The sequence below is a fragment of the Drosophila serrata genome, unplaced genomic scaffold (assembly GCF_035046125.1).
Source record: "Drosophila serrata isolate PLE 108 unplaced genomic scaffold, ASM3504612v1 contig_231, whole genome shotgun sequence".
Classification (NCBI taxonomy): Eukaryota; Metazoa; Arthropoda; class Insecta; order Diptera; family Drosophilidae; genus Drosophila; species Drosophila serrata.
The window spans coordinates 75,431-101,443 of record NW_028257129.1 but is presented as its reverse complement, the minus strand read 5'-3'; the positions used below and the strand labels follow the sequence as shown (position 1 = coordinate 101,443).

At 35.6% G+C, this 26,013-nt stretch overlaps 4 protein-coding genes and 1 pseudogene across 6 annotated transcripts; 2 read left to right on the top strand and 3 right to left on the bottom strand.

Moving 5' to 3' along the window:
* Positions 1–7,112: 7,112 nt before the first annotated feature.
* Positions 7,113–13,710, top strand: LOC147644088 (uncharacterized; annotated as a pseudogene). Its single transcript, XR_015271078.1, has 3 exons — positions 7,113–7,204; positions 13,358–13,437; positions 13,517–13,710. The product of XR_015271078.1 is annotated as an uncharacterized LOC147644088 (transcript).
* Positions 13,711–14,416: 706 nt separating this feature from the next.
* On the bottom strand, positions 14,417–15,426 carry LOC110186064 (uncharacterized). The gene is made up of 2 exons (XM_020955102.2): positions 15,077–15,426; positions 14,417–15,009 (listed from the first exon to the last, which is right to left on the bottom strand). Exons 1-2 carry the CDS (start codon positions 15,107–15,109, stop codon positions 14,524–14,526), a joined length of 519 nt encoding a protein of 172 aa, XP_020810761.2. The 5' UTR covers positions 15,110–15,426; the 3' UTR covers positions 14,417–14,523.
* Positions 15,427–15,549: 123 nt separating this feature from the next.
* LOC110185900 (uncharacterized) lies at positions 15,550–16,027 on the bottom strand. Of its 2 annotated transcripts, XM_086830229.1 has the most exons (3): positions 15,974–16,027; positions 15,710–15,898; positions 15,550–15,679 (listed from the first exon to the last, which is right to left on the bottom strand). In XM_086830229.1, the coding sequence occupies exons 1-3, from the start codon at positions 15,983–15,985 to the stop codon at positions 15,602–15,604; spliced, it is 279 nt and encodes a 92-aa protein (XP_086686355.1). In that variant the 5' UTR covers positions 15,986–16,027; the 3' UTR covers positions 15,550–15,601. The 2 variants fall into 2 exon arrangements, with proteins under 2 accessions (XP_086686355.1, XP_020810573.2); XM_020954914.2 differs by having other exon boundaries at positions 15,550–15,898.
* Positions 16,028–18,146: 2,119 nt separating this feature from the next.
* LOC110185904 (uncharacterized) lies at positions 18,147–18,596 on the top strand. The gene is made up of 2 exons (XM_086830232.1): positions 18,147–18,158; positions 18,224–18,596. The coding sequence occupies exons 1-2, from the start codon at positions 18,147–18,149 to the stop codon at positions 18,521–18,523; spliced, it is 312 nt and encodes a 103-aa protein (XP_086686358.1). The 3' UTR covers positions 18,524–18,596.
* Positions 18,597–18,745: 149 nt separating this feature from the next.
* On the bottom strand, positions 18,746–20,124 carry LOC110185857 (uncharacterized). The gene has a single exon (XM_086830230.1). The coding sequence runs from the start codon at positions 19,949–19,951 to the stop codon at positions 18,923–18,925; it is 1,029 nt and encodes a 342-aa protein (XP_086686356.1). The 5' UTR covers positions 19,952–20,124; the 3' UTR covers positions 18,746–18,922.
* Positions 20,125–26,013: the final 5,889 nt, after the last annotated feature.

Genomic DNA, 26,013 nt, shown 5'->3' with positions numbered 1-26,013 from the left:
GAAATTTAATGACACTTTACATCTGCCATCCAACGGATGAGAAAAAAAACGTACCCTGAACAAGGTATAGGGAAACGGTGAAAATGTATTTTCTAAAACTGAAAAACGGGGGGCCACAAGGGGCCAAGGAATTTGAGTTGAAAAATGTTTCCAAGTTAAATGAAGCGCATCAAACGTCAGTCGATAAATTTAAAAGCCAAAGCCAAAGCTATTGACTTGCAGAAATAAAAGCAAATAATGCTCCTGGCCAGGCATTCAGCCAGGATGGCAGAATCGAAGGGCGGCAGGATGTCGGCGGCCAATCGCAAACCCAGACCCAATCAAATACTGGAGAGCTGGGAAAAGCGATTCCATGTGCATGCTGGTGACATTTTGCTGACAGCAGCAGCAGCAGCGGTGGCAGTGGCAATGGCAGTGGCAGTGGCAGTGGCAGCGGCCACCGGAAGTCCAAGTGTTGACAGCGCTCTCTGTGGACCGCTGAAGGAAGGAACCGGAACTGCAGGAAAAGAAACGGGATTAGGGATGGCAATAATGTCATTGCATTGAAATTGTACAGATTTAGAAATTGACTTAACATGTTGTTATCGGTATTATGGAGTATTTGATCACTAGATTATTGATCACAGTAAATATATATCTTAATTCATTTAAATATGATTCATTACAGAGTATTCCAAAAGTAGGAGCAATCTTGTTTATCTCAAGTTTCAATGCAAAAGCTGGGAAATATCACCTTATAACTTTATTTTTAAAGCTTTTCATAGATAATCAAAACATTATTAATAAATATTTGCCCTTAAACATTTCCAAAAATAAATAAAATGTAAAAATGTACCATTGGGAAGGATAACAAGAATAACAATAACAAGATAAAACACGATTTCCTCTTGTAAATTTTATTTTTACTAGTAAAATCATAAATATTTAAAGCAATTTGTAAGTTATCTTCTCTTTTTCGATATATATCGCTTCATTTTCGATATACATCACTATGCGATTGGTCTCAACGGCTGAGTGAAGGACAGAGCAGGACATGGTGATTGGCTCCTTAACTCTTTTGCCAACTCCTGAGACTACTGGGCGTGGTAGCGTATGTGATCCTAACATTTCCCCCTTACCTTCGGTCCTTATAAGCGCCAGTCCATGGACAAAGTTTGTCCTTTGCATGCTGTCGAAACTTTTATAGAAATTCAATTTTTAGTATATCGGGTTTTTATTCTATTTTGTTCGGTGCCTGTATGTGTCGCTTGTCCCTATTGAAACAATAAATTTTTTGAACTTGAGAAGGGTATGTGTGTAACCCTGTCGAGAGCTTTGACCCCAGCTCAGTAAGATGGATAAAAAGAGTCAAACGTTTAAGCAGGAGAAAATCAAAATTTACATGGATTTATATTATGAACACGAAATTTGGATATATAAATCAGCAGAAGAATGATGCATTTCTTTTAATTATTTGACAGAACGCAGAAAAATGGCGTTCTTGTATTTTCTCAGTCAAATATATCTAGTAAAGTTGTTGCAATTAGCCAAATACAAGATTCTTTTACTAAAATCTTGTACTTTTCATTAACAAATTGCATATAAATTGAGCTCATTTACTCCGCTGGGCAGGTAATAAAAACAGGAAATCTACAATAAATTATTTTGCGGGACATTCACTTCAAATTTCACATTTTCCTGCTTCAAAAGCATCCATTTCCGTATAGACACCAGCGGGAAAAATGAACAACAAAATCAACAGGAACAATAAAAGTACTTGTAAAATCAACGACAACTTCTACGTTGTCAAGTGACTTACTGTGGCAGGTTCCCCTCTTTTATTATTATTTTTTTGGTTGGAATTTTGATGAGTTTGCGGTTGTGGGAAAAGTCTAACAGACTCCTGGTTTCGCCACTTTATTAAAATTATATATTTGCATGTTTGTTGAAATTCTCAGCGGAACGAGTGCAAAAGAAATTGCAACTTCACATGAATTTATAAATATGAAAAACTATTCTGGACAAGTTTCCGAGAAGTTTTTTTCTTCGCGCACACCTTACATTACTTAAGTTTTTAATAAATATGTCAATCAAAAGAATATTTTTAAAACTATTGATACGGATTCATCGTTGTAAAATTTATGTAAATAAATAAATATAAAACATGTTTGTAGGTGTTATTTTAGTAGAATTTGTTTAAGAATTATAGTTAGTTCCGTATTTGTATAATTTTTACCTTTTTCAAGGACAATTTGTATTATGACTTTAGATATTAACATAATCAAAAACTAGTCATTATTTCATTGATTCAGCATCGATTGATGTAAAGTTTTAACTAATCTTCCCGAGATATTGCAAATTCATTAACAATATCTTCTTAACTTTTCGTTTTCAAACTAAGAAAGAACTTTAGTAACAAAATATCAAATGCTATTTTGACATTTTAACTTAAAATCCCTTAAAATTTTTCCTTTCAGTGCCCTTAACAAGAGGTAATCCCATGAATACCTTCGTGTAAGTTATTAAGATGAGAGCAGGTCTCTCCCCACCGTGCAAATATTCTAGTTCTGTACTTCTTTTTTAATGCAACTTCAGGTGTTTAAGCGTCTGCACAAATAAGCCGAGCATGAAATGCCTACACAGATAGGTATAAATTGCAGAGGTTAAAAAAAAGAGTCCAGCATGTGTGTGTGTTTTGTTGTAAATCAAATTGCAAGGCAAGTGCATGGAGCCAGGAAATGTGAACGTAATATTTGAGCCTTGTTAGTTGTCAACGCTTCGCTGGCTCTCAATGAGGACGACGACGAGGTGGAGCAATCAAAATGACGGGGTGCAAAATGTTTCACATTTAATGACATTTAACGGACTATAATTAAAATTTTAAATCATTTTATGGGGGAGAAAAATGTTACCTTACATTACAAAATACAAACAAGTGCTGCTCTAATTTTCGCCATTGCCATTGAATTTTGTGGCGAAACGTTAAAGACTTCCCTAAGAAATGCCACCAACGCATTCAACTGCCAGAATCACGCTTAAGCTAACGATTTATGTGAGATTCTTTAAGCGAAATCCAAGTCAATTAGTTTCCTAATTCGTTTTACGAAAAGGAATTTATCGATTTTATCAGCAGACGTGCAGAAAGTAGTTAAGACCAGTTCCCTATAAGCCCTACTCCTCTTTCCCCTCCACTGTGTGTGTGCTGGGTGTGTGTTGGGTGTTTTTGGGTGGCGTTTAGTGTTGATAATGATGCCTGGTATTTGTGTGTGTCCGTGTAAGCTTTATGCCTTCTCTGTGGGAGCGTAAGCAATAAACCAGAAGCCGCCGTTGTTCATACGCCCCGTGGAGCACAACACAACAAAAAAAATAAGTCGAAGAGGAAGCAAACAATCCGGGGGTTAATTAATTTAGATAAACAATTGTTTTCGAAACATATTCCACTTATCAAATTGCTCAACAAAATAAGGGTTGGGTGGTATAACTTTTATTTATTAATAAGATTTAATTACATCATTTTAATGCATCTTAATTCTTTGATTTTTAGTTGCTTTTAAAGATATACGTTTGACTTAAGGATATACAAAAATTCAAGTGAAGTTTGTCCTTTTAACCAATTAAATTCAAGTTATTTTTTTTACAATTCTTTAGATGTGAAAATCATTATGAGTTTGATTTGGAAAAACTTCTCTCAACATACTATCGGGTAATTTATCATTAAAGCACTTTTTGCCTTGCTAGAATACGTTCTCTCTACCTAAAATATAAACAAACAAAATATATTATAATACTAGATCTAGTATCTTATTTTCTACCATAGCTATATATTTAAAAATCTGAAAGTTAAGCCTCTTCTTCCGTTGTTTTCTCTTCCTCTAACAACTCTTGTGCCCTCTCAAGACATGGCACGATCGCAGATTATGTGGCCTTCCCACAAAGAAAAGCCGACTTTTAGGGGGGGCCAGGTCTCAGGAGGGGAAAAACTGTTCCGTAGTCTTAAAGAATTTTTAATTGCTTTAAAAAGAAGTTTAATGCTTTCTTATTTATTTTTGCGGGGCCAGCGAACGGAAGTCTGGGGAGTCAAGGGGGGCAAGGCGATGCCATAGACAAATTCCATTAAACTTTTGGTTCCTAAACTGTGTCAAAGTTTTGGCCGGGGAGTAGGCTTCCCTGGTCCGCTGGCTAAAGATAATTCACTGGAGAAAACGAGAGACGAGAGACGGAGACGGGAGCCTCAGAAGCTCTCTGCGTAAAAGTTTTTGGCGCAAAGTAAACTCAACTCCGAATGAAATGAAAATGCCACAGAGGCAGTAGTCCAATAGGGTTGGGTATAAGTAGCGGGTGGCAGGCGAAATCCCGGACTTGAGAGCCCAAAGACTGCAGATTGAGGCTGGGTGTTCTCGGCGAGCAATCAATTTCTGTTGACGTTGACAACAAGGCAAAAGTCCGGCCAAAGTTAGGGCTAAAAAAGAAGCGTGTCTAAGGGGGGGAAGATGAGATGAGACGCGACGGAGGCAACAAATCAAAGTCGATGTCGATGCCGATGCCTCTTAAGACGCCTGTCGAATTGTCCTGCGTCCTTTGCTCTTGCGCCTCCTCCCCCTCCTCCTGCAATATCTCAATCTTAAGTCTGCTGCGGTTGAAGTGTATTTAAAAGTTTGATTAGTTTTTAATGTTTGTAAGGCAAGTTTTTCATGCAAATTTTTTTTTATTTTTAATTTGCCTTATTTGCTATGAAAGCATCTGCGTTTATTTGCATATATATGTATGCATATATGCCTGTAAATTAATGCAAAATATAACTAATCAAAACATATGGCCAGGCCATCAATGGAAACCCATGTCTAGACACATTGTATTAATGAAATATGTAAATTATTTGGCCAACAACATGAGCTTTAATTTGACAGATACATTTGGTTTTTAACTATAAGCTTTAAGGGTTTTTGTTTAACATTTTCCTCTTTTCCCTCAAACCTGCCATTATATTTGTTTTAATCATAACATTCAGGTGGACAAAAATATCGTTCATCTTCCATCTGCCACCTTTCAGCAGTTGAATTAAAATACATACAGGAAAAGAGCCCTTCCTTAGGATGCAGACATAAATTATGAATTATGAATGTCAAGGTGCCTATGTACCTGGAGTCCTGTACTCCTGCTGTTGCTCCTGCTCCTGCTCGTCCCTCGGGTCCAATAATGTTAAGAGGTCCAAGGATCCGTGAGGCGTGCGGCCTTGGGCACAGTTAATAGAAACACTTTCTGTATGCTGAAGTTATAAACATTTATGGCAGCTACTTAAAAATGTCAAGCAAAAAAATTATGATAATGATACGTGACATTTGAAAGCAATAACAATTTAGTTAGCACGCACTTTTTGATTACTCTTCTTTACCGCATTCAGGCGACCGACCCTATACATGCGTAGCATCGTCTTTCTTTCATTATTTATGCCTTTTGGCCTCATAAAAATTGAAAAATTGCTTTAAAAAAAAAAGAAATGCTCACACATGTACATATACCAAAATTAAATGCTTTCAGGGAGGAAGCCACGCACTTTATACGAGTATTTCCTATACATATGAGTATAATAACAATCATCATAAAGAACACGTATATTTGGGCAATAACAGAAAGTTGGATTCAGAGATATATAAAAGAAAGATATAGTCGACTGGGAGATACCCGATAACAAATATCGATAATACCGATTACATCCGATATACTTATAATATTAATAAATATCTTTTTAAGAAAGGAAAAATTATATTCTCCATTATCCCTAGATTTGTAAAGTTGTTATAATATGAATTGAAGCATACTTTAATAATAATACTAACTAATATCGATAATACCCGAAATACTTATAATATTTAAGAAAGAAAAAATTATATTCTCCATTACCTCTAAATTTTAAAAGTTATTATAATATGAATTGAAGAATTTTTTAATAATAATTCCAACTTATATCGATAATATCGATTATTCCGATAATATCGATTATACCGATAATACCCGAAATTCTTATAATATTAAAACTAAATTCTCAATTATCTCTAGATTTTTTTTATAACATTAATTGAAGATAAGTTTAATAATAATACTAACTAATATCGAAAATATCAATGATACCCGATATACTAGTAATATTAATCCATACATCTTTTTAATAAAGGGGAAACCACATTCTACATTATCCCTAGATTTTAAAAGCTGTTATAATATGAATTAAAGCAAACTTTAATAATAATTCCAACTAATATCGATAATACTCGATATACTTAATAATAAATATCAATTTAAGAAAAAGAAAACTACATTCTGCATTATCTCTAGATATTTGTTATAATAAGAATTGAAGATTATTTTAATAATAATACTTATTTGTATTTATTTGTTTTGTATTTTTCTTGTATTTTTATTACAGAAACTATGCAAAAACACCTTAAGAAAGGGTATTCAAATCGAGCTTTTAACGTTTGGGTGAGTTAATTTTTTCACAAATTACCATAGTTATAAAATTAACAGAAAATGCTGGAGAACTGGACTAGAATCCAGGCCCAGATCCTCTGAGAAAAGCAAGCAAATAAAGGCAACAACCAGCAACCAGCAACCAGCAACCAGCCACCAGCGGCAGTGGCAGTGGCAACAACATGAACAGCAAAGCACACATCCTGTGTGTCAACTGAATAATTCGTTGCATGCACAAAAGGCATGCACTCACATCCGGCTTCCTGTCATTCTTTTTGCTTGCCAGAGACAGAATGGGTTGCCTTTTGCCTTTTGCCAGGACGAGATGGGCCGAGAGAGAAAGAGAGAGCGAGTGGCCAAGCCTGCAATTTATGTCTATGTATTTGCTGTTGTTGTTGTTGTCTTTATGGCGTGTTTGGTATTTGTTGCAACTTTTGTTTTGAATTCCTGCGGCCTTGTCACACGGCTCCATGAGCTCGCAGTTAAATTTATGTTTCAACACAGCGCACAGCGCACACAATGAAAAAAGGGGCGGGGCCGAAACAGAGTTGCATGCAACCTGGGAATGGGCCAGTTCATAGGTCGCCTGGGAAGGCGACGCGTCGTACCGCTTTTGTAAAGCAGCGCATAATCCACTGATTGCTCCCAAGGTTCAGCTTTCAACAATGAAGGACACAGCACATATCCACGGAGCACCGGGCTGCAGTGTGGAGAAGAGTGATGATGGGACAGGTGGACTCAGGACTTTAGCTGTCGGGTCAACGGATGTGTTGCACATCGCTGTTGCACAAACTCTCTTTCCAAAAACCGGGTGTATTTGCTACATTGTATATTGATACATTGTATGTATGAAGAAATGCAATTATTAATACTTAAGTATAAAAACTACAAGGCAGTTTCTTATGTTACTTGGTTACATGGTTTTTAATAAGAGTAATTTTCAAACGTGCTTGGAATCATATCTATTCTCTTGCAAGTCCTTCTACATAAGAATTTTTTGTATTTTCGTGAGGGTATCATATTGGTTTACATCTTATATTCATTTCAGTGTATCTGTTATCCTTTACCTTAGACTCTTTCACAGTCAAAATCCCAATCGGGAGTCTTGCCATTCGGTATTAATTTTGCATATGAATAGGACGCTATGGAACACTGCATTTTATCTTTTTACAGACAATTTTTCAAGGATTGCTACTCCTAAAGGCATTTTTCTTGATCTTCTACTCCTTATGTATATTTATTATATTGAAAAATATAAATATACACTAAAAATGCACCCATTGTACAGATCTATCTTATGGCATTTCTTGAGTTGGCCTACAAACTTTATGAAATCTATTTTTTATCAAAATTTTTACCTTATAACCTTATTAATACAAATTTAATAATTATCGATAATTATTAATAATAATTAATCGATCTTTTATCAAAAATTGTTATCTTATAACCTTATTAATACAAATTTAATGATTTATATATTATGATTTGAAAATTTCTGTTAATATTTCTTTCTCTGAGAACAACTATTACATCTCCTCTTATTTTCAACTTAATTCAAGAGTTAGTTAAGACCTATTTAAGGCTCTCTTCCACCCAGTAATTCCAGCACTAAAAGTGCTTATTTCATTTCCAATTACTATTCTCAAAATTATTAGGCAACACCAGAGTAAATCAACTTAGACTGCAATTGTGGCACAAAAAAAAGGAATATTTTTGATATATGCTGCGTGCGCAGCAGTAAAACAAGTATTTTTCGTACAAGGACGACTCACCTGGAAAAAGGGGGTGAAAAGTCGGAAATTGTTGTTGCACTGCACACACTGCATTTAAGTAAAATGAATTGCTTGCCATTTATTTTGGTTGCTTATCATATAAATTGCACTCGCTTGCCTGCAAGTCATTATTTGGCACATTTGCGCTCAATGACTGCACATTGTTTGTAGTCCTCCGCATTTCCCCCCCAATCCAGCAGCACAGTGTTAAATAGGAGTGACGAACCGGAAGCTTCCAGATACAACAACTGCTGACCCAGTGGAGTCCAGAGCTGGTCTTATGCACTTGACTTCATCTTCGACCTCCTTACGAAGCACTCGGCATTCGGAGCCAAGGTTCGAGCATGCCACCAGAAGGTGCCTCTTGAATGTGGCAGGTGTGTTATCTATAATACACCTGCAATTGCACATCGCCTACTCAAATAAATTGCAAGATATTTTTGCTGTTTAAAGCAGCTTAATACCCATTGAAGGAAATAGATTTTTAGGAAGAATCAGAAGGCATTTTTATTTGGTATAAAGTTGATATTCACATTTATAATTAATAATTTATATTAATTAAAATAAATCTGTAGAACGAATAAGTTTTTAATCTGCATTTTACTTGGCTTACACCAAATATCAAAAGCAAAGTACAAAGTATTTAGCTTAAGGCGATAAGCATTGAATTTTGTCTTAAAATTGGAGTAAATTATATAACTTATATGTATGTTATCAGTGGCTTACATACAATACTTAGCTTAATCAATGGTAAAAGTACTTCAATGGAATTTAAACGGATACATATGTAAATAATTATTACGAATTACAAACGCTCATTAAAATCCACAATCCTAAAATTATATCCCTACAAGAAACCCACATATTCTCTATACAAAATATCCCCATCCCAATAATCTACAGCCTTTACCACACTAATACTGCCACTAACGGATATGGAGGCGTGGCGCTCCTAATCCACAACTCCATACAACAACAAAACGTCACGATTAATGCTTCCGACTTCGATACAATAGCAGTAACAGTCCACTCCAAGATCAAATTCACAATAGTCTCCTCGTACATACCTCCCAATAAAACCTTTAACATCCATAACCTTAGAAACATGTACGAAACAATTCAACCTCCCTTACTTATAACTGGAGATTTCAACAGCTGGCATAGAAGCTGGGGCTCACTAGCCAACAACACTAGAGGCAACATATTTAAATACATTAACCAGTCTTCACTCATAACTCTCAATAATGGCTCACCAACTCACTTTTCCACACATCATACTCTCACCCACATAGACCTTTCCCTCGCATCCCCCCCCCTCTCTATCAACTCTAAATGGCATACAGATAACTTCCTAGCTGGAAGTGATCACTACCCCATACATATCGACAATTTTGATGAACCCAACACCGTCTCTATTGAAAGACCAAGATTTAACCTTAAAAAAGCAAATTGGCCACTGTTTCAGAAAATTTCCGAAAAACTATCCATTAAAAGATCTCCTAGCTTAAACGTCAATAAAGAAACAGCTAACATAACGAAAATAATTATACAAGCAGCTAACGAAACCATCCCCCAAACACAGACATTTAAGACACAGAAATCTGTCCCATGGTGGGACCAAAACCTTCAAAAACTTAAGAATGAAAAAAACTTATGTTAGCAGAATCTTAAAAGAAACATTAACATGACAACTATACTTGCCTACAAAAAAGCAAACGCCAGATTTAAACGGGAAATTAAGATTAGGAAACGGAAATCTGTTCAAAACTTAACTGCCGAAATAAATCCAAAATCGTCTATCTCCAAAATATAGTCAAACATAAATCGATTTTGCGGCTTGAAAACTCGACACAATATCCATTGCCTCACAGACCCTAATAACCCAACACAAAACATTCTCGACAAAAATGAAATCTCTAACATTCTTACTGACCACTGGTCGAATTCAGCGCTAGACAGTACTTTCCACCCAACCTTCATACAACAAAAAAATAACCTTAACCCCAACATATCCCACACCCCATCCCAAATAGCACATAGTATCGAAAAGGACATTACCATGATCGAAATGTTAGCCTCCATCAACCAATTAAAAGGAAAAACCCCTGGCCGAGATCGTATTAGCTACCCAAAGATAAAAAACCTACCCACAAGCCTAATGCTAAGACTCCTCAATCTTTTTAACAATATTATTAACTCAAAAATACCTCACCAATTTAAAGTCAGCACAGTCATACCCATACCCAAACCAAATACGGACATGACTTCTTCCAACTCTTACCGCCCAATCTCCCTCAACCCTTGCATAGCAAAAGTTTTAGATAAAATCATTTCTAAACGGCTGTGGTGGCTTGCTACAAACGGCAAACTGTTAGACAGCCGTCAATTTGGATTCAAAAAGGGAAAATCAGTATCTGATTCAAACAAAAACCACGTCTCCATTATCTCATTAGACTTCACCAAAGCATTCGACAGGATAGGCATCCACACCATCATCGACGAGCTCAAAGTTTGGAAAGTAGGACCAATGATGGCGAAATACGTATTTAACTTCCTTACCAAAAGAAAAATTACAGTCCTTTCCAATAAAGCCTATTCATATTCCCGACCATTAGATAATGGAATACCACAAGGCTCACCCTTGTCGGTTATCCTTTTTGTCATAGCCTACAATAAACCCAACCAAATAATAAGCGGACAAAACAACTGTCAATTCACGGCTTACGCAGACGATTACACCATTATTTACAAATTAAACAAAAAAACTAATAACCTTAACATAAATCCACTCTTTAGAGAAATACAAAGATGGTGTGAATACTCAGGAGCCTCTTTATCAGAAACCAAATGTAAACACTCACATGTATGCAGGAAAAGGAACTGTAACTTTTCGATTCAAACACACAATATTCCATTGCAAAACGTAGAAGTACTAAAACTGCTAGGAATAACAATAAATAGTAAATACAAATGGAACAACCACATTGAAAACTTATCATTGCAACTAACAAAAAGGCTTAACGTAATCAAGTGTCTATCCAACAACAGGTTCAAAACCAACACTACCACAATCCTTTACGTGGTAAAAACAATCCTAATGACCAAAATTGACTATGGAATTCACCTATACGGAAAAGCCCCAAAGTCCATCCTAAACAAAATAAAAACTTTCTACCACTCAGCCATCCGACTTGCGTTCTCTGCTCACCGTACAACACCAATAAATAATCTCTTAATAGAAGCAAATATAACTCCCCTTGAGTTTAGAGAGATTCATGCTACCCAAAAAAACTTCAAAATTATCTTAAACTCAAAACACTCACCCATCGAACAAATATATAAACATATTATTAATGCTAAAAAAGTGCCAAAGATAGCCTCCACCCTTTACAACACTATTCATCTATGTAACAAACTAAATATTCCACTCTCCCCAATAACGAGCAAAAAAGAAAAAACACCCAACTGGCTAAATAAGCAGCCAATGACCAACACCTCCTTAAGTTCAATCAGCAAAACCAACACACCCCCAGTTGCCTATCAACAAAAATTTAAGGAAATTCTTAACTCAATGGAAAACCATACATTTCTGTACACCGATGGCTCCAAGTCACCAATAGGCGTATCATACAGTGTCACAACTGATACCGAAATAATCCTTTCCAAACTTCTCCCCGAATTTTCTTCCATTTTTACTGCGGAAATTGCGGCAATCCTCGCCGCATGCTTATATGCTAGCCGACATAGAGGAAAATACGTTATATGCACCGACTCCCTATCCTCACTAAAAGCAATTAATAACACCAACAACCAAAACTATTACACAAACTCAATTCGAAACATAGTAGGAAAATACAAAACGGACAAACTGACATTGCTTTGGATCCCCGGACACAGCGGGATAAAAGGAAATGAAAATGCAGACAAAGCAGCTAAAAACGCACACAATTTCCCTCTAATCACTGAACGCAACTATAACCCATCAGATATAAATGAATACATCAAACAAAACTCACAAATACTAAACAAAAGGACATTGAGAAAAACATCACCATACTACAAATTAATTAGCCACATAAGACCTTCTCCTGAAATAATCAATAATACCTTACGAACAGACTTTCAGAAATTTAGCAGAATCAGACTCGGACACACCAAGTTAACCCACAACCATATCCTCAATAAATCCCCCCCTCCACTCTGTCCCAATTGTAACACAACCCTTACAATTCCCCACATCCTAATAGATTGCCCTCTCTACAGCAGCCAAAGAAACAAACACCTCGAATCAACTTTAGAGGAAATCACATCCTACAAAAACTTAAACAAAACAATAGACTTTCTCAAAGACACAAAGCTTTACCATTTAATTTAATTTATAATGTAACACCTAAGTAGTATTATCTTAAACCAAACGCCTGTACATAAGCAATATCTAAGTAATATTATAAAAAAAAAAAAAAAACAAACCCCTGTACATAAGCTTCCATCCCAATAACTAAAACTATACCGTGTACATATACAAAAATACTAAATCGAACTAGCTTAAGGCCTTAGTTGCTATAGCTTCTATTTATAAGTTAAGCGCGAATTTGTAATTTTCGTTTAACTGTTAATAATAATAATAATAAAATAATAATTATTAAAAAAAATACTACAAAGAAAAATAATATAAATTTGGTATTCAAAGCCTCAACTTGTATATTAAGTATAAAAAATGTCATATAAAAATATTCATATATAAATTCTAAATTATTTTTAAAACACATATAGATTTTCCTGGCTTTAACATATCAAAAGGATTATATCCACTAACATAATTCTAGGAATTATATCAATTTTATCATATCAAACGGATAATTCATTAAAAAATGCCAATCAATTATAATAAATATAAATATCTCTTTTATTAATGTATATACCTTTTAGCCAAATAAATAATTAAAAATGAAAAAAAATAATTAATCATAACAAAGAACTAAAAAAATATTAAATAACCAATCTGTAAAGTAACATAATTATTTACATTTAATGTATTTTAATGCAGACTTGACAACTAAACATAAAAATATTATTTTCTCTGTACATTTATATTTTCTAAACTTAAACAAGTGTTGAAACAATCGATTTTTCATTAGAAAACTTGCTATATAAACAAGCACACGCTTCGACGAGATTCAAAACAAATCCACATTCGACAATGGACATCAAGAGCTGTGTACGTTTTTTTTTAATACTTATTAAAAGTGTTTTTGATCTGATCTATTGACTCCTCCAATTGTGATTACCTTACCCAGCTTCTGTTCCTATCGCTACTATTTGCCGGGGCTGCGGCACGTCCGGCGCCAGCCACGCCCACTACCTTGCCGCCCTGCACGCCTTGGTGCGCCGGACAGCCCCCACCACCACCAGGAGCCGTCAACTAGAGCACCACTATACCATTTTGCTAATTCACAATCACTGAAAAATAAATAAAACACTTAAAAAAAAATTAGAATTTGTAGATTTCTTTAATTTTCACAAATTTATTTTTATTTATTTAATCTTTTTTATTAACGTACTAACAAATCTGACAATAAAACCTTGATTTGCTGGTATGTTTGGATTAATTAGTTAATTCACTTATTACTTGGATTAATTAATTAATTTTCCTAATATTTAAAAAGAGGTGGCGGATTGGCAATAAAGCTGAAAGTTTAAATAAAACCTCAAAATAATTATTTGTAAATCCATTTTTACCTTTAGCTTATTAATTTTTCAAAAATTTGCTAAATATACCAAAGAATAAATACAATTATTATTTATAAATTACTTTGTTTTTAGCAACGAACACTCAATATGCATTTGAAATTATAATTTACGATATTGCAATAACAATTATTAATTGTTTTAAAAACAACATTTTTGTTAAGAACAGATCTGCAAAAATATACATATATTTGTTTTCCATTTTTTGTTTACAAGATGCTATTGGGAATCCCATATACTAGAAATAAAGAATACTTTCATATATATGCGTATAACCTGATAGGTGTGACCTTTCTTAACCCATACCCTTTCCAGTTAAGCTTCTAATCTCTTATCTGTGTAGCTCGCGGAGGCAGCCACACTTTTACCTATATAAATATAAAAATAAACATAAAACAACAGCTATTTAAGAGGAAATTTCTAATCAGTTTGACTAAAATCTTTAAATGTAACTTGTAAAAGTTAAATAACACTTTATTACAACGCAGTTTAAAAGTTGCTTGTTAATTAATGTTATTAATAGGATGACAATTTAATTAAAAGCTAAAAGCCATCATTATTTCCGTCCAAAGGAATATGGCTGGGGATACGAACGAGTCCTGAGATCAATGATTTCATATTTGTTCGGAAAATTGTTTGTATCTTCCGTTCCTCCTGAATTTTTGACTGGATATTGCCCAGGTCTTGGATTACTCCAGCTTCCAGGATTTTGTCCAGGTCTTGGGTTGTTCCAGCTTCCAGGATATTGTCCAGGTCCGGGACTATTCCAGCTTCCAGGATATTGTCCAGGTCTGGGATTATTCCAGCTTCCAGGATATTGTCCAGGTCTGGGGTTGTTCCAGCTTCCAGTATATTGTCCAGGTCTGGGGTTGTTCCAGCTTCCAGGATATTGCCCAGGTCCGGGACTATTCCAGTTTCCTGGTTGTTCCTGTCCACCGAACACCCCTTCTTCGAACGATCCCCCACCGCTTCCCTCGTAGAGTTCAGTCTGTCGGCTTCCGCCACAAATTGACGCAACACCCAAAAGTGTTATACAAATCTCCTGTTGGAAGAAAATTTAAATGGATAATTTCGCCAATTAAAAATATATTCCTGCTGTTTTCACTTACGAGTAAATACATTTTCACACTGCAAATGCTCATATTTTCCCACAAATCTCCCGTATTTATACGAGTTATTTAAGAAAAAGTAAAATAAATAATTAATGAGATAATAAAATTCTTGGAAACCAATAAATTGTACACAACCGCTACGTTTGCAAGTCAGATTGTACAGATAGGGGTCGGAAAATACACTTTAAAAATATTTTAAAGTCAAATTATTATTTTTTTTGCTTAATAAATAGGTTTTGTTTAGTTTACATTACATTTTAATTTTTTTACTGAGGAACACAAATGTGCCTCGAGGGTATCAGAAACTCTAGATCGAAACTATTATTTCTTATATTTAAAGGATTTAATATTCGAAAAGTGAATTATTAAGAACTTACTTCCAACTCCTGTAAATTAACTTGGAGTAATTAAACAAATTGCTATAAAAAAGGCGGAAATAAATAAATAATTAAAGAAAACGATCAAAGCGATTTCGACTAAAGTTTTTTTTTTATTTTTCAGAATCATATCAGGTTATCCTTTTTAGTAGCGTCCACCGTGTCCGCCTTGGTTTCCATGGCCACCCTGTCCGAATCCTTGCTGGCCATGTCCACCCTGTCCGAATCCTTGCTGACCGTGTCCACCCTGTCCAAATCCTTGCTGGCCATGTCCCTGCTGGCCATGTCCACCTCCGAATCCTTGCTGACCGTGTCCACCCTGGCCATGTCCCTGCTGGCCATGTCCACCACCGAATCCTTGCTGGCCATGACCCTGCTGGCCATGTCCTTGATTGCCATATCCTGCAGCCAGCACAACAGCGATCAGGGCGAAGAAAACAATCTAAAATATGAATAAACATAAATGGGTTAGCAATATCCTTTGAAAATGAACTCAAGAAGACCTCAAGAGACTTACGAAGAATTTCATTTTGCTTGGTTTGTGAATTGTTTGCTATTCAGAAAACGTTCTAACTAATTGTCCAGCGGCAAAGCCTTTATATACCCAGTGATCGGTGATGTTTGCTCTGAAAAAGAAAAACAACGCAATCAAATCCGTATTTCGAAATTTGTTTTTAATGATTATTACTTACTTGCCGCACTTTGATTAATTTTCTGTGATGAGACTGCACAACGCCGACAAGAGTGAAATCTTTTCAGAGGCTAAGACCTATAAACTTGAACTTTACTTTTATTAATTTGTTTTGTTCAATTTGGAACTGATTAGACTATGTCCCATCTATTTCTGATATTATTTGCAATAGCATAGAATTGGGCAAAGTTGAATTTTAGGAAAGATTTTTATTTTGTTCATTTTTAAGTCTTCTTTTTGGCTTGTTATCAAAAATACTTGTTTTCCGGGAGATTGATTCAATATAAACTTGATTTGTTGTTACAAAGAGGGCAAAAATAAAAAATATTTCAATATTTCATATTATTTATAAATATACATATATTCATATTTTGTTAAGAAAAAGTCTATTTTTAATTCTGCGCCTGAATGTATTTGTGTTTTAAAGACACTTTACACATTGTTCTCAATTTACTCTCTGATATATTTACCGAAATGCCGAGAGCAAGACTCATTTAATATAGTTTTTAAAAATATAGTAAATAAATAAGTAGTAATTAAACAAATACTGAAAACAAATCCTATGACATTCTAAATTTTATTGGGCAAAAATAGCTTTATTTAGATCAAACTCTTAGTCAAGGCATCTGGAAAGAAAACTTAAAACCAACTAAGACGGATGAGGGTTAATTAAGATATTTTTATAGTGGAAAAAAGATACCCTTTACTTTCACTTAATAAGGTAATTTTTGATTTTCGACCAAAATTATGCAAACTAGTAATGCTAACACCGTACTAAAACGACTCCAGTTATCCTTTTGTAAAATTAATATTTGTAACATAGTCAGATATGTATAGTATTATCAACATCCAACCAAAAAAAACTCGTTTTCATTTACCCTTTTTTTGAGTACACTGTACAAAAATTTAAAAATATTAAGCAGCGTCACCATTAAAAAGGAACTATTTTGTGAACTTCTTCAAAAATCAAAATAAGGTTATTAATTATTTGATATATTATAAAGTAAACAAAAGAAATGATTAAAAATTTAATAATTTTTTCATTTCTAAAGGGAATTATATGTTTGTCTTTAAGTGTTAAAATAATTTAACGCAAAAATTTTTTTCATATGAATTAAATAAAACAGAAATCAAATACAATGAAAACAAAATATAAAAATATAAAACAGTGGAAACTAGGTTTTTGATTTGTTAATAATAATTATTATTTCTCAACGAATTCCATCCATTTAAATTATTTTGTTGTGATGAGAATGCAAAAGAATTAAACATGGCAAAATATTGACAAAACTAAAAATAGTTTGTTGATAAAGACCTACAACCTAAGCTTTTCTGTTTTTATAAATATGATTTTGTTTAACCCAAAGCTATACCTAAAGCTTAGCTTTTACAAATTATATTCGTATGGTATAATGTGGGGCATTGTATTAAAAATATTTTCCTTGGATTATAACATTGATGTAGACTACTTTTTGGCTACTTTGTACAGTACCTACAATAAGTCTGTGGTGAACTTTAAACCTATTATGGAATTATATTACAAATGAAACAATAAGTATAAGAATATAAGTTCCGTAAATACTATCGCAGAACTAAGATTAAATAATATTATATATAACGTACATATATATTTTTTTCAATTCTATATTAAATAAAGCACGATGCCTATGCATGCTAGTAAAACATATTTCTTATTCAGATTAAAGCATAAGAGATAGGAACTAGAACAACCTTTTAAATGCTGAAATGAGTCAGATTGAAGGGTTGTCCAACTTCGGCGAGGTCTTCTAATCAGTGGCAGACAGTCGTCAGACTTGTGGAAATTTTTATATATTATTAATATTTTTTTCTACAAAAATGTTGTACTCAATTGCTTGTGTGCGACCTTTTTTAAACCTTGGGCTATTGACGAAACAATGCGATTGCTAGAGAGTATAAAAGAGCCCAGCTTCCAAAAGGTGACATTAGTACCACAAATATCAGTCTTAATATAAGCACCATGAAATTTGTAGTGAGTAATTAAGAGTAGTATTCCTTGGAGGATCACAGGACTTATGTGTTAATTATTTTTCAAAGATTGTATTCCTGGCGATCTTTGCCCTGGCTGCCGCGTCTCCTCAATGGGGATTCGGAGGCGGATTTGGTGGTGAAGGACAACAACAGCAACAGCAGCAGCAGCAGGATGGAGGATTCGGCGGCGGATTTGGAGGTGGATTCGGTGGTGAACAGCAGCAACAGCAGCAGCAACAAGGGGGATTCGATGGATTTGGACAACAGGAACAGCAACAGCAGCAGGAGGGAGGATTTGGTGGATTCGGTGGATTCGGAGACCAGCAACAGCAGCAGCAGCAGCAGCAAGGAGGATTCGGATGGTAAAGGACTCCAGACTCATAAATTTGGAAAAAGGAATTTTTAAAATAAAACAAATGCAAGAAATATTAAATTGAAATATTATATATTTCTATTTTATTAATGATTGAATTTGAAGCCAAGTTTGAAATGACTTCCCAAACTAATTATTTCTAAGGAATCATCTATTGTTTCTTGAATTCAACAAATTTTCCACCGCTTTTTTATTGAATAGATAAGGCATAAAAGTAAATAGGTAGATACATAATTTATTTAACCAATTAAAAATATAATTTCCACATAAATTTTGCCGTTTTCGCATTTAAAATGGACCAAACACAAACAATATATATGTCTGGTCCCGAAAAAAAATGGAAAAACGAAAATATAAATTGCACTTTTCTGCCAATTCCCGATCAAAGCCTTTTAGTCTATGGCCTCTTCCTCCTCTGTACCCGCCTTAGCTCTCTCCAACCAGGTTGTCTGATCCCGTAGAGCATCCAATTCGAGTTCACCCTCGGTGGAGCTTAAAAGCCTCTTCCCCTCCCACTGGGAGATCTGCCTCAGCCTGGTCCATGGCAAGGACATTAAGGACATGACCGTGGACAGTCCCTGTTGATGTTTTGGCTTCCGTTCCTTCTCAGGTCGCTTTTTCTCTGGCAACTGCAGCTCCTCGACACTCAGCATGGATAGCAGGAGATGCTCTGTGAAGAGTGCATGACGATGCCTCTGAATAACAGACTTTTCCGTATCCCGAGAGAGGCTTTCCTGCTCCGCGATCCATTTCTTAAGAAGAAATCCCTCGGAAGGCTGACATGCTGAAGGGTCCTCGCTGGAGCCGAAGATCTCTTCATTCTCCTCGCGATCCTGGGACTCCGAGGGCAGGGCATCAATGTCATCGATGGCCAAAATGGCAGCACTCTCCCTCGATAATGGCTGCTGCTGCTGACGGCGTCGCCGGATGCGCTGCAAACTTCTGGTCAATATCCGGCGCAATGGCGGCGTATCCGGTTCCAGCTGATTGGCCTGATCGATGTGGTTGAGCAGCAGGTGTCGTGACAGGTTGCGGATCGCCAGCAGTTCCACGGCCGGCAGACTGGCGCACATTGGACAGGCCACATAGCCCTCGGAGAGGCGATGCTGGTCATACACATGCTTGATCAGCTGCTTGGCCGTGCACCCGAAGAGGCCGCAATAGGGACAGGTGTAGCAATTGGACAGGTGCACCAGCTCGAGCATTTCGCTGCCGATCAGCAGCTCCTGCTCCTGGCCAGGCTCCGGTATAAGCTGCATGGGATGATCGATGCTGTGCGCCTGCGTCTCTATACGCTGGTCATAGCAATCGCCGCAAAGGTCATAGTTCGTACAGCGCATGCAGCGGAAGCGTCGTCCTCGGAACTCCAGCCTCTGGCAGCCGTCGCAGCATATGTTCTGGTGTCCCATAGAGACCTCCATCACGGTTCCTCTCACTGATCCTCCGTTAAAATCGCCAACTCCGCATGCGCTTAAGTACAGGTCAAAAGTTCAGGCAAAAAAGTTTGGAATTTCTACAACATCGAATCGAAACAAATGACAGAAGTTTTAATTTCGGATTGAAGTTGATTTTGGGTTTTATTTATGGTTTTAATTGAGTCAATTTGGGTTTATTTTATACTTAGAGGTTTTCTTTCGATTGGAGTAATTCCATTGCAGATGGAAAGATCACTTAAGATTTCTGACAATACTTTATAAATCTTCAAATTTATCAATTTCTCGATTAAAATTACTGATTACGATAATGATTTTAATATCAAAGATCTTTAATTATGAGCTTTAATTAATGATTGTGTATTTCTATGAAAAATTCTTTAGAATAAACTTGAAGATGTAGAATTGTTTGCAATCTAACCAAAATAATTAATGAAACATTTTATTTATTTATTACAGAATATGTTTAGAAATTTATTTTAAAAATTGTTCAGATTTTTTGTTAGGTAATATATATAGCATTTATATGTTTATGTTCTTATATTTATACCAATATTTGTTAGTTAGTTACCAATTACTTAGATACTTTATAGACAGCAATGGGTTAACGTCCGAGCCATTTTACTCGGGGATCCAGCCAGACTATTCTTTCTCTTTGTGGCAACCATAGCTCCATAGCTCGCCAGGCGGCAATTGTAATAGAAGTCTTCCGGCTTCATGCACCTCCATCCTAACCAAACCCATCCTTTTTTCCCCGGACCCATTCCCACAGATACCGGAGAAGAGCTCCTGCCTCTGCCCTGGTGTTGGTAATTATTTTATGGAGTGTGGCGGATGGGGCACAATCTCTTCGCCTCGGTGTGTGTGTGTGTGTGTGTGTGTGTGTGTGTGTGTGGTGGGCAACTTATGTTTACCAAGTGCGAAAGTGGAAACGTGCTGCAAACATGGAGTCCTGGGCAAAGCACTATGCCACCCAGTCCTTATGTTGCCACACAGAGGGGAAAAAAATTGAGATTCATTTCAAGAAAAGATCATTTTCTAAAATAGATTCCATTGCATCAAAGTAATCTTGCTAGAAAGTACAAAGTAATAATCAAAAGTCGATCGTATGCAAGTTACTTATGAGACTGGAGTTACAGGACTTTATGTCCCAAAGTTATATAGTGTTATAAGCAGGATTTCTTAAGGATTCCCGGATAATTCCTCGGGTAATCCGAATTCAGGTTTTCTAACGCTTACTGTATGGAAATTCATGGATGGGCTGTATGAAAATTCCTTATTGATTCAGGCTGGAGGCCTCTCCAATCACACCATTCAGATCTGAATCTGATCTGATATACCAGAGAATACATTTTGTAAAAGGTTCTTCCTGTTACTACTAGTATTTTAATATCAATCATGACCGAAATGGTTTAATTTGATTTTAAGACATAAAAAGGGTAGAAAAAGTACTGAAAGTTAGTGTAATCGTTGAGTTTTCTAAAGGATTTCATTTTAAATAGTTAATATTCTTAATAAATTTTCAAAAACTTAAATACTCACAACAAAAAACTTATTTGTGTTCATTGAACTGATTATTGTAAGTTTACAATAAAGCATAAAGTAAGATCATTTATCAGAGAATACATTTTAATAAAGGTACTACCTGATACTACAAGTATTTGAATATTAAACATGGCCGAAATAGTTAAATATTGTTTTAAGACATAAAAAAAGTAGAAAGAGTGACGAAAGTTAATGTTATCTTTGGGTTTTTGAAGGATTTTATTTGGAATAGTTAATTTTGTAAAAAACATTTTCAAAATCTTAAATACTTACAACAAAAAACTTATTTGTTTTCATTGAACTAATTATTGTAAGTTTACACTAAAGGGTTAAGTTGATAAAAGTACTACCTAATACTCCTGATATTTGCTCTCAGTGTATCAGTTTCAATGGCATTTTCACTTCACTCCCCCATTCCCCCATTGCATGTTTTACGCTTTATAATAGGATTTGAATACAATGGCATTGTAATGAAATGTGCAGAAAACGATGGTCTGGAGACGGTGTGTGCATGTGTATGTGTAGCCAGTGGAGTCCTGCGGTTGCCTTCGGACTCCTAGAAGGTTTTTGCGATTGCAATTGCTATCCCGATTTCCCCGGCACTGTCCGCTTTCCGCTTTCCCGTACCGCCTTCCGCTTTTCGCCTTCCGCTGCCAATGTACAAGTCGAGCAGCTGTTCCGCTTTTCCTGTCTGCTGCGTGTAATTTGAGTTGGTAATTAAAAGTAAAGCAAAAGGCAAACTGTAGCAATGGCCGCACATTAAGTTACCATTTTACACGTATGTCCGTAGACTCGTCCTTAGCTAGTATACCCTTTAAGGATAGAGTTTTAGTTTCGGTTTTATCTGGTCTTCAAAGTCGATTAAGTGAAACCAAAGAAATTAATTGGAAAATTATAATTTGCTTGAGAAATGTTTTGTTTCTAAAATGCATAATTTGCAGTGCTCTTTTATAATGCTAAATTATTTACTTACATTGTAAAAATCGTATAAGAATTAAAGCAACGAAATACCATTGTTTTTAATAGTTTCTTTTTGAACTTATACCTGACTTACTTTTAAAATTTTCCCCATGAATCTTAACTCTATACCAATTATCTTTTGAAACTCGTTTAAAGAACCGGACATTTTTATAAAAAATATATATATTTCCACCCTAGTGCTGGAACCATCAATCAACGCCTGTCGACCTTTGTTGATTAGTTTATCAATTAAATTTAATTGCAATTTTATTTTCATTAGGCTTTCAAAGCATGCTAGCGGACCCATTTCAATTGCGCTAATTAATGGCAGGCATGTCTCCAGGACTCTCCTTCAGAAATCTTGCAGCCACAACCGATTGGGTAAATCAAGGCGTGATGAAAATTACAGGCATGGTCCCTCATTATTAAGTTGGGTTGGGGGAAAAAAACGAGGGCTGAATTCCTTTAATTGCGCAGACCTTCCTCCCCTTTTCCGGAAGCTGTCAATGGAAGTGTCGGTCTCAGGCGCCTTTTATTTATGTTAATTCTTAAGCCGTGCCTTGCTCAATTCTCTCTCGTTTTTTTTTTCGCATCGATATGCTCAATTGCTTTTGTAATCAATCAAAGTCAAAAGCGCAAAATGTTGCTTACATATCCGTATTGGAGGACGACAAGAAACCAGGTCCGGAATCCGGATGCTCGGATGGCGTTGGCGGAAAGTGCAGCCAACCTCTGGGCGGGAAACTGGATTGTCATATGTGTTCGCGGGGGAGGCTCTGCTCCTGGGGTTCTCTAGCTCAGGGCTCTATACTCAATACTATGCTCTATGCTCCATGCTCTTTGCTCGGTAGTTTGTGTTTGGTGTTTGACGTGACACTTGAGCGACACTTGAAGCCCGATAATTGATATTGTGCAGGATGAGGAGGGTGGGTCGTGGTCGTGGTGGTGATGGTGATGGTGGTGGCCTCCGGATGTGCATGTGGATGGTGTGGGCGCGGCCAAGTGCCGGTGTGTGGCAGCCACGGATTCTTGTAATTGTCGCTGACACATTTTCGTGGTTTATTTGCGGGTTAGAATCATTGATAAATCTAAAGGAATATCAATCTTAGTCAAGATAGTTGAATATTATCTTAAGGCATATTAATAGGGAAGAAAAAGTAAGGAAAGTCAGTGAAATCTTTGAGTTTCTTGAGGGATTTTATTTAAAATAGTTAATATTCTGTATAATTATTTAAAAACTTAAATACTCTCAGCAAAAATCAAATTACTTTTCTTTAAATTGATTATTTAACACGGATTCAAATCGATGTCAGTGTAATGATTGAGTTTTTAGTTGATTTGGATTAAAAAGTCTAATATTTTGAATAATTATTTAAGAGACCCACAGCAATAAAACAAATTTTTTTTCTTAAACTGATTATTTAACAGTGATTTAAATTAATATCAACACTTTAACATAATTATTTTAACTATCAAAGAGAATGTTCAAAAATGCTTAATGTATTTCAAGTTAAATCTTAATGAGCTTAGACTTCTGACTTAAATTTAAATATTTATTAGTATAGTAATAAAGTAGTAATCATTTGAAAGCAAAATTAATAAAAGTTATTTAAAAAACACATCCCATAAGATGTTTAAAATACAACCTATTTTAATAGTAATCTTAGTAACCCAACCTAATTGAAATTCTAGCAAAATTTAAATACTTTCTTGGCGGTTTAAAGCCCTCAACTAAGACTATCTTCCCTTTAAAATAGTTTAATGCATTTGTCAAATGAGTAAACGTCCCTTAACTATGCAATTAAAGTTGTTAGAGTTTGTCTCTGAAGTCTGGTCAGTGTGTCAACTGTCGTCTACTTAGTGCCAACTTCAGGAACTCCGTTAGCCATGTCTCCACGGATGTCAGCAGATAATTGTTAACCCTCCGGTCGCACCGCAAATCAAGTGCAGCAATTACAACTGGACTGCAATTCATTTGCGGCATGGATCATTAAAGGGTGTTGGGTTGGGTTGGTTTTGGGGCCGAGAACTTTGGACCGGAGACAAACCGCACGCAAAGTTGCCAACGTGGCCGAAACAGATGTCACCGCCGGAACCAAACCAGTCCAAAACAAACCCATTCACACCCTCACCCAGCACCACCCTTAACTCTTTCTGGAGCCACCGAAAAAGCGTCAGTTGAAAGTTTTTCGGGAGTATAAAGAGTTTTCAGGAAAGTGATGGATGAATGGATGGAGTGGATGAGTCAAAATGGTAATGGTTTCACGCTGCTTTCAGTTCCATTAAGCATTCGATCCAATCCGGAGATGATTATAAAGACCGCCTGATGATGATGAAGAGCCAAAGAGCTTTGAACTTGTGAACTCTGTCTCTGCCTGTAAGAGTATAATGATGTGCGTCACAACTATTTCGCATTTGGAATATTTAATGTACAAAATTCCGAGACCATTATCTGTCATTAGTGTCAGAAATTATGGCACATCCAGCGAAATCCTTTTAATGCCAAGCCTCCTCACCTTTGCCAGTCCCTCAAAAGTCGATTCAGTTAATAATGTCAGCAGAAAGCAGAGTTGACATCTATTAGACGACTGCGAGACACTTTTTAGCCTACCCGCCAAGCTGCTTCGCATTAATATTAATTTATCCCCTTCCACAAATACACTAGCCAACACATTCCACAAGCCAAAGTGTCTGTCATCCTGAAAGGCCTTTGAATGATTAAAAAATATTATTATTTTAGTACATTTCACTCGTTGGATTGCATCAAAGAAGCGGTCTTGTTTCTTGTAGGTTAGTGTTGCTTATCAAAATTGTATAATTTACTGTAATTATATATCCCTAACGGGGTCTATGACATTTTAATTAAGTCGAACCAAAACCCAAGGACAAAGTGAGCCACAAAAAAATAATAGCAAGCGAAACAAAAAAAAATAAACGCCCCGGTCGAATACCTCTTGAAATTATTATCATCACACCCACGAAAGCAAACAGGACTAAAAAAAAAACAACAGCGAGTAAAGAAAGCAAAAGTTTGGCGACAATCCCGAAGCACTTTTATGGCACGGCTTTTCCCTGCGAGTGAAAATGAAGATACGAGAAAGTTCTCGTTCCAAAGATACGGCTTCAGTGCACAGTGGAGGAGATCTAGAGGTGACACAAATCAGAAAACTATTAAAAAATAGGTTAGTTATTTAGGATTTTTGAAGGTTCCTTTATGCTTTTGATTTAGGTTCTGATTAGCTGCGATCTTATAGATTTAAAAATTATATTCTGGATTAATTAGTTGGATAATTCTATGCATTAAATTGAAGCTTAAAAATTTATTTAATTAAATGTTTTTTTTTTATGGATATGTCACTATATTTATATTTATACAGAATGTGTCATTAAACATTGAGCATTTACTTTTAAGAATGAAAAATTTAAGTTTAGATTGTCGGACTTTTTAGATGGTCTTATTTTGATTTGTATAAGACATTTAAAGGTAAATTCTCAATAATTATTGAATATAGAATAAGTAACCTGTTATAAAACTCATAATATAA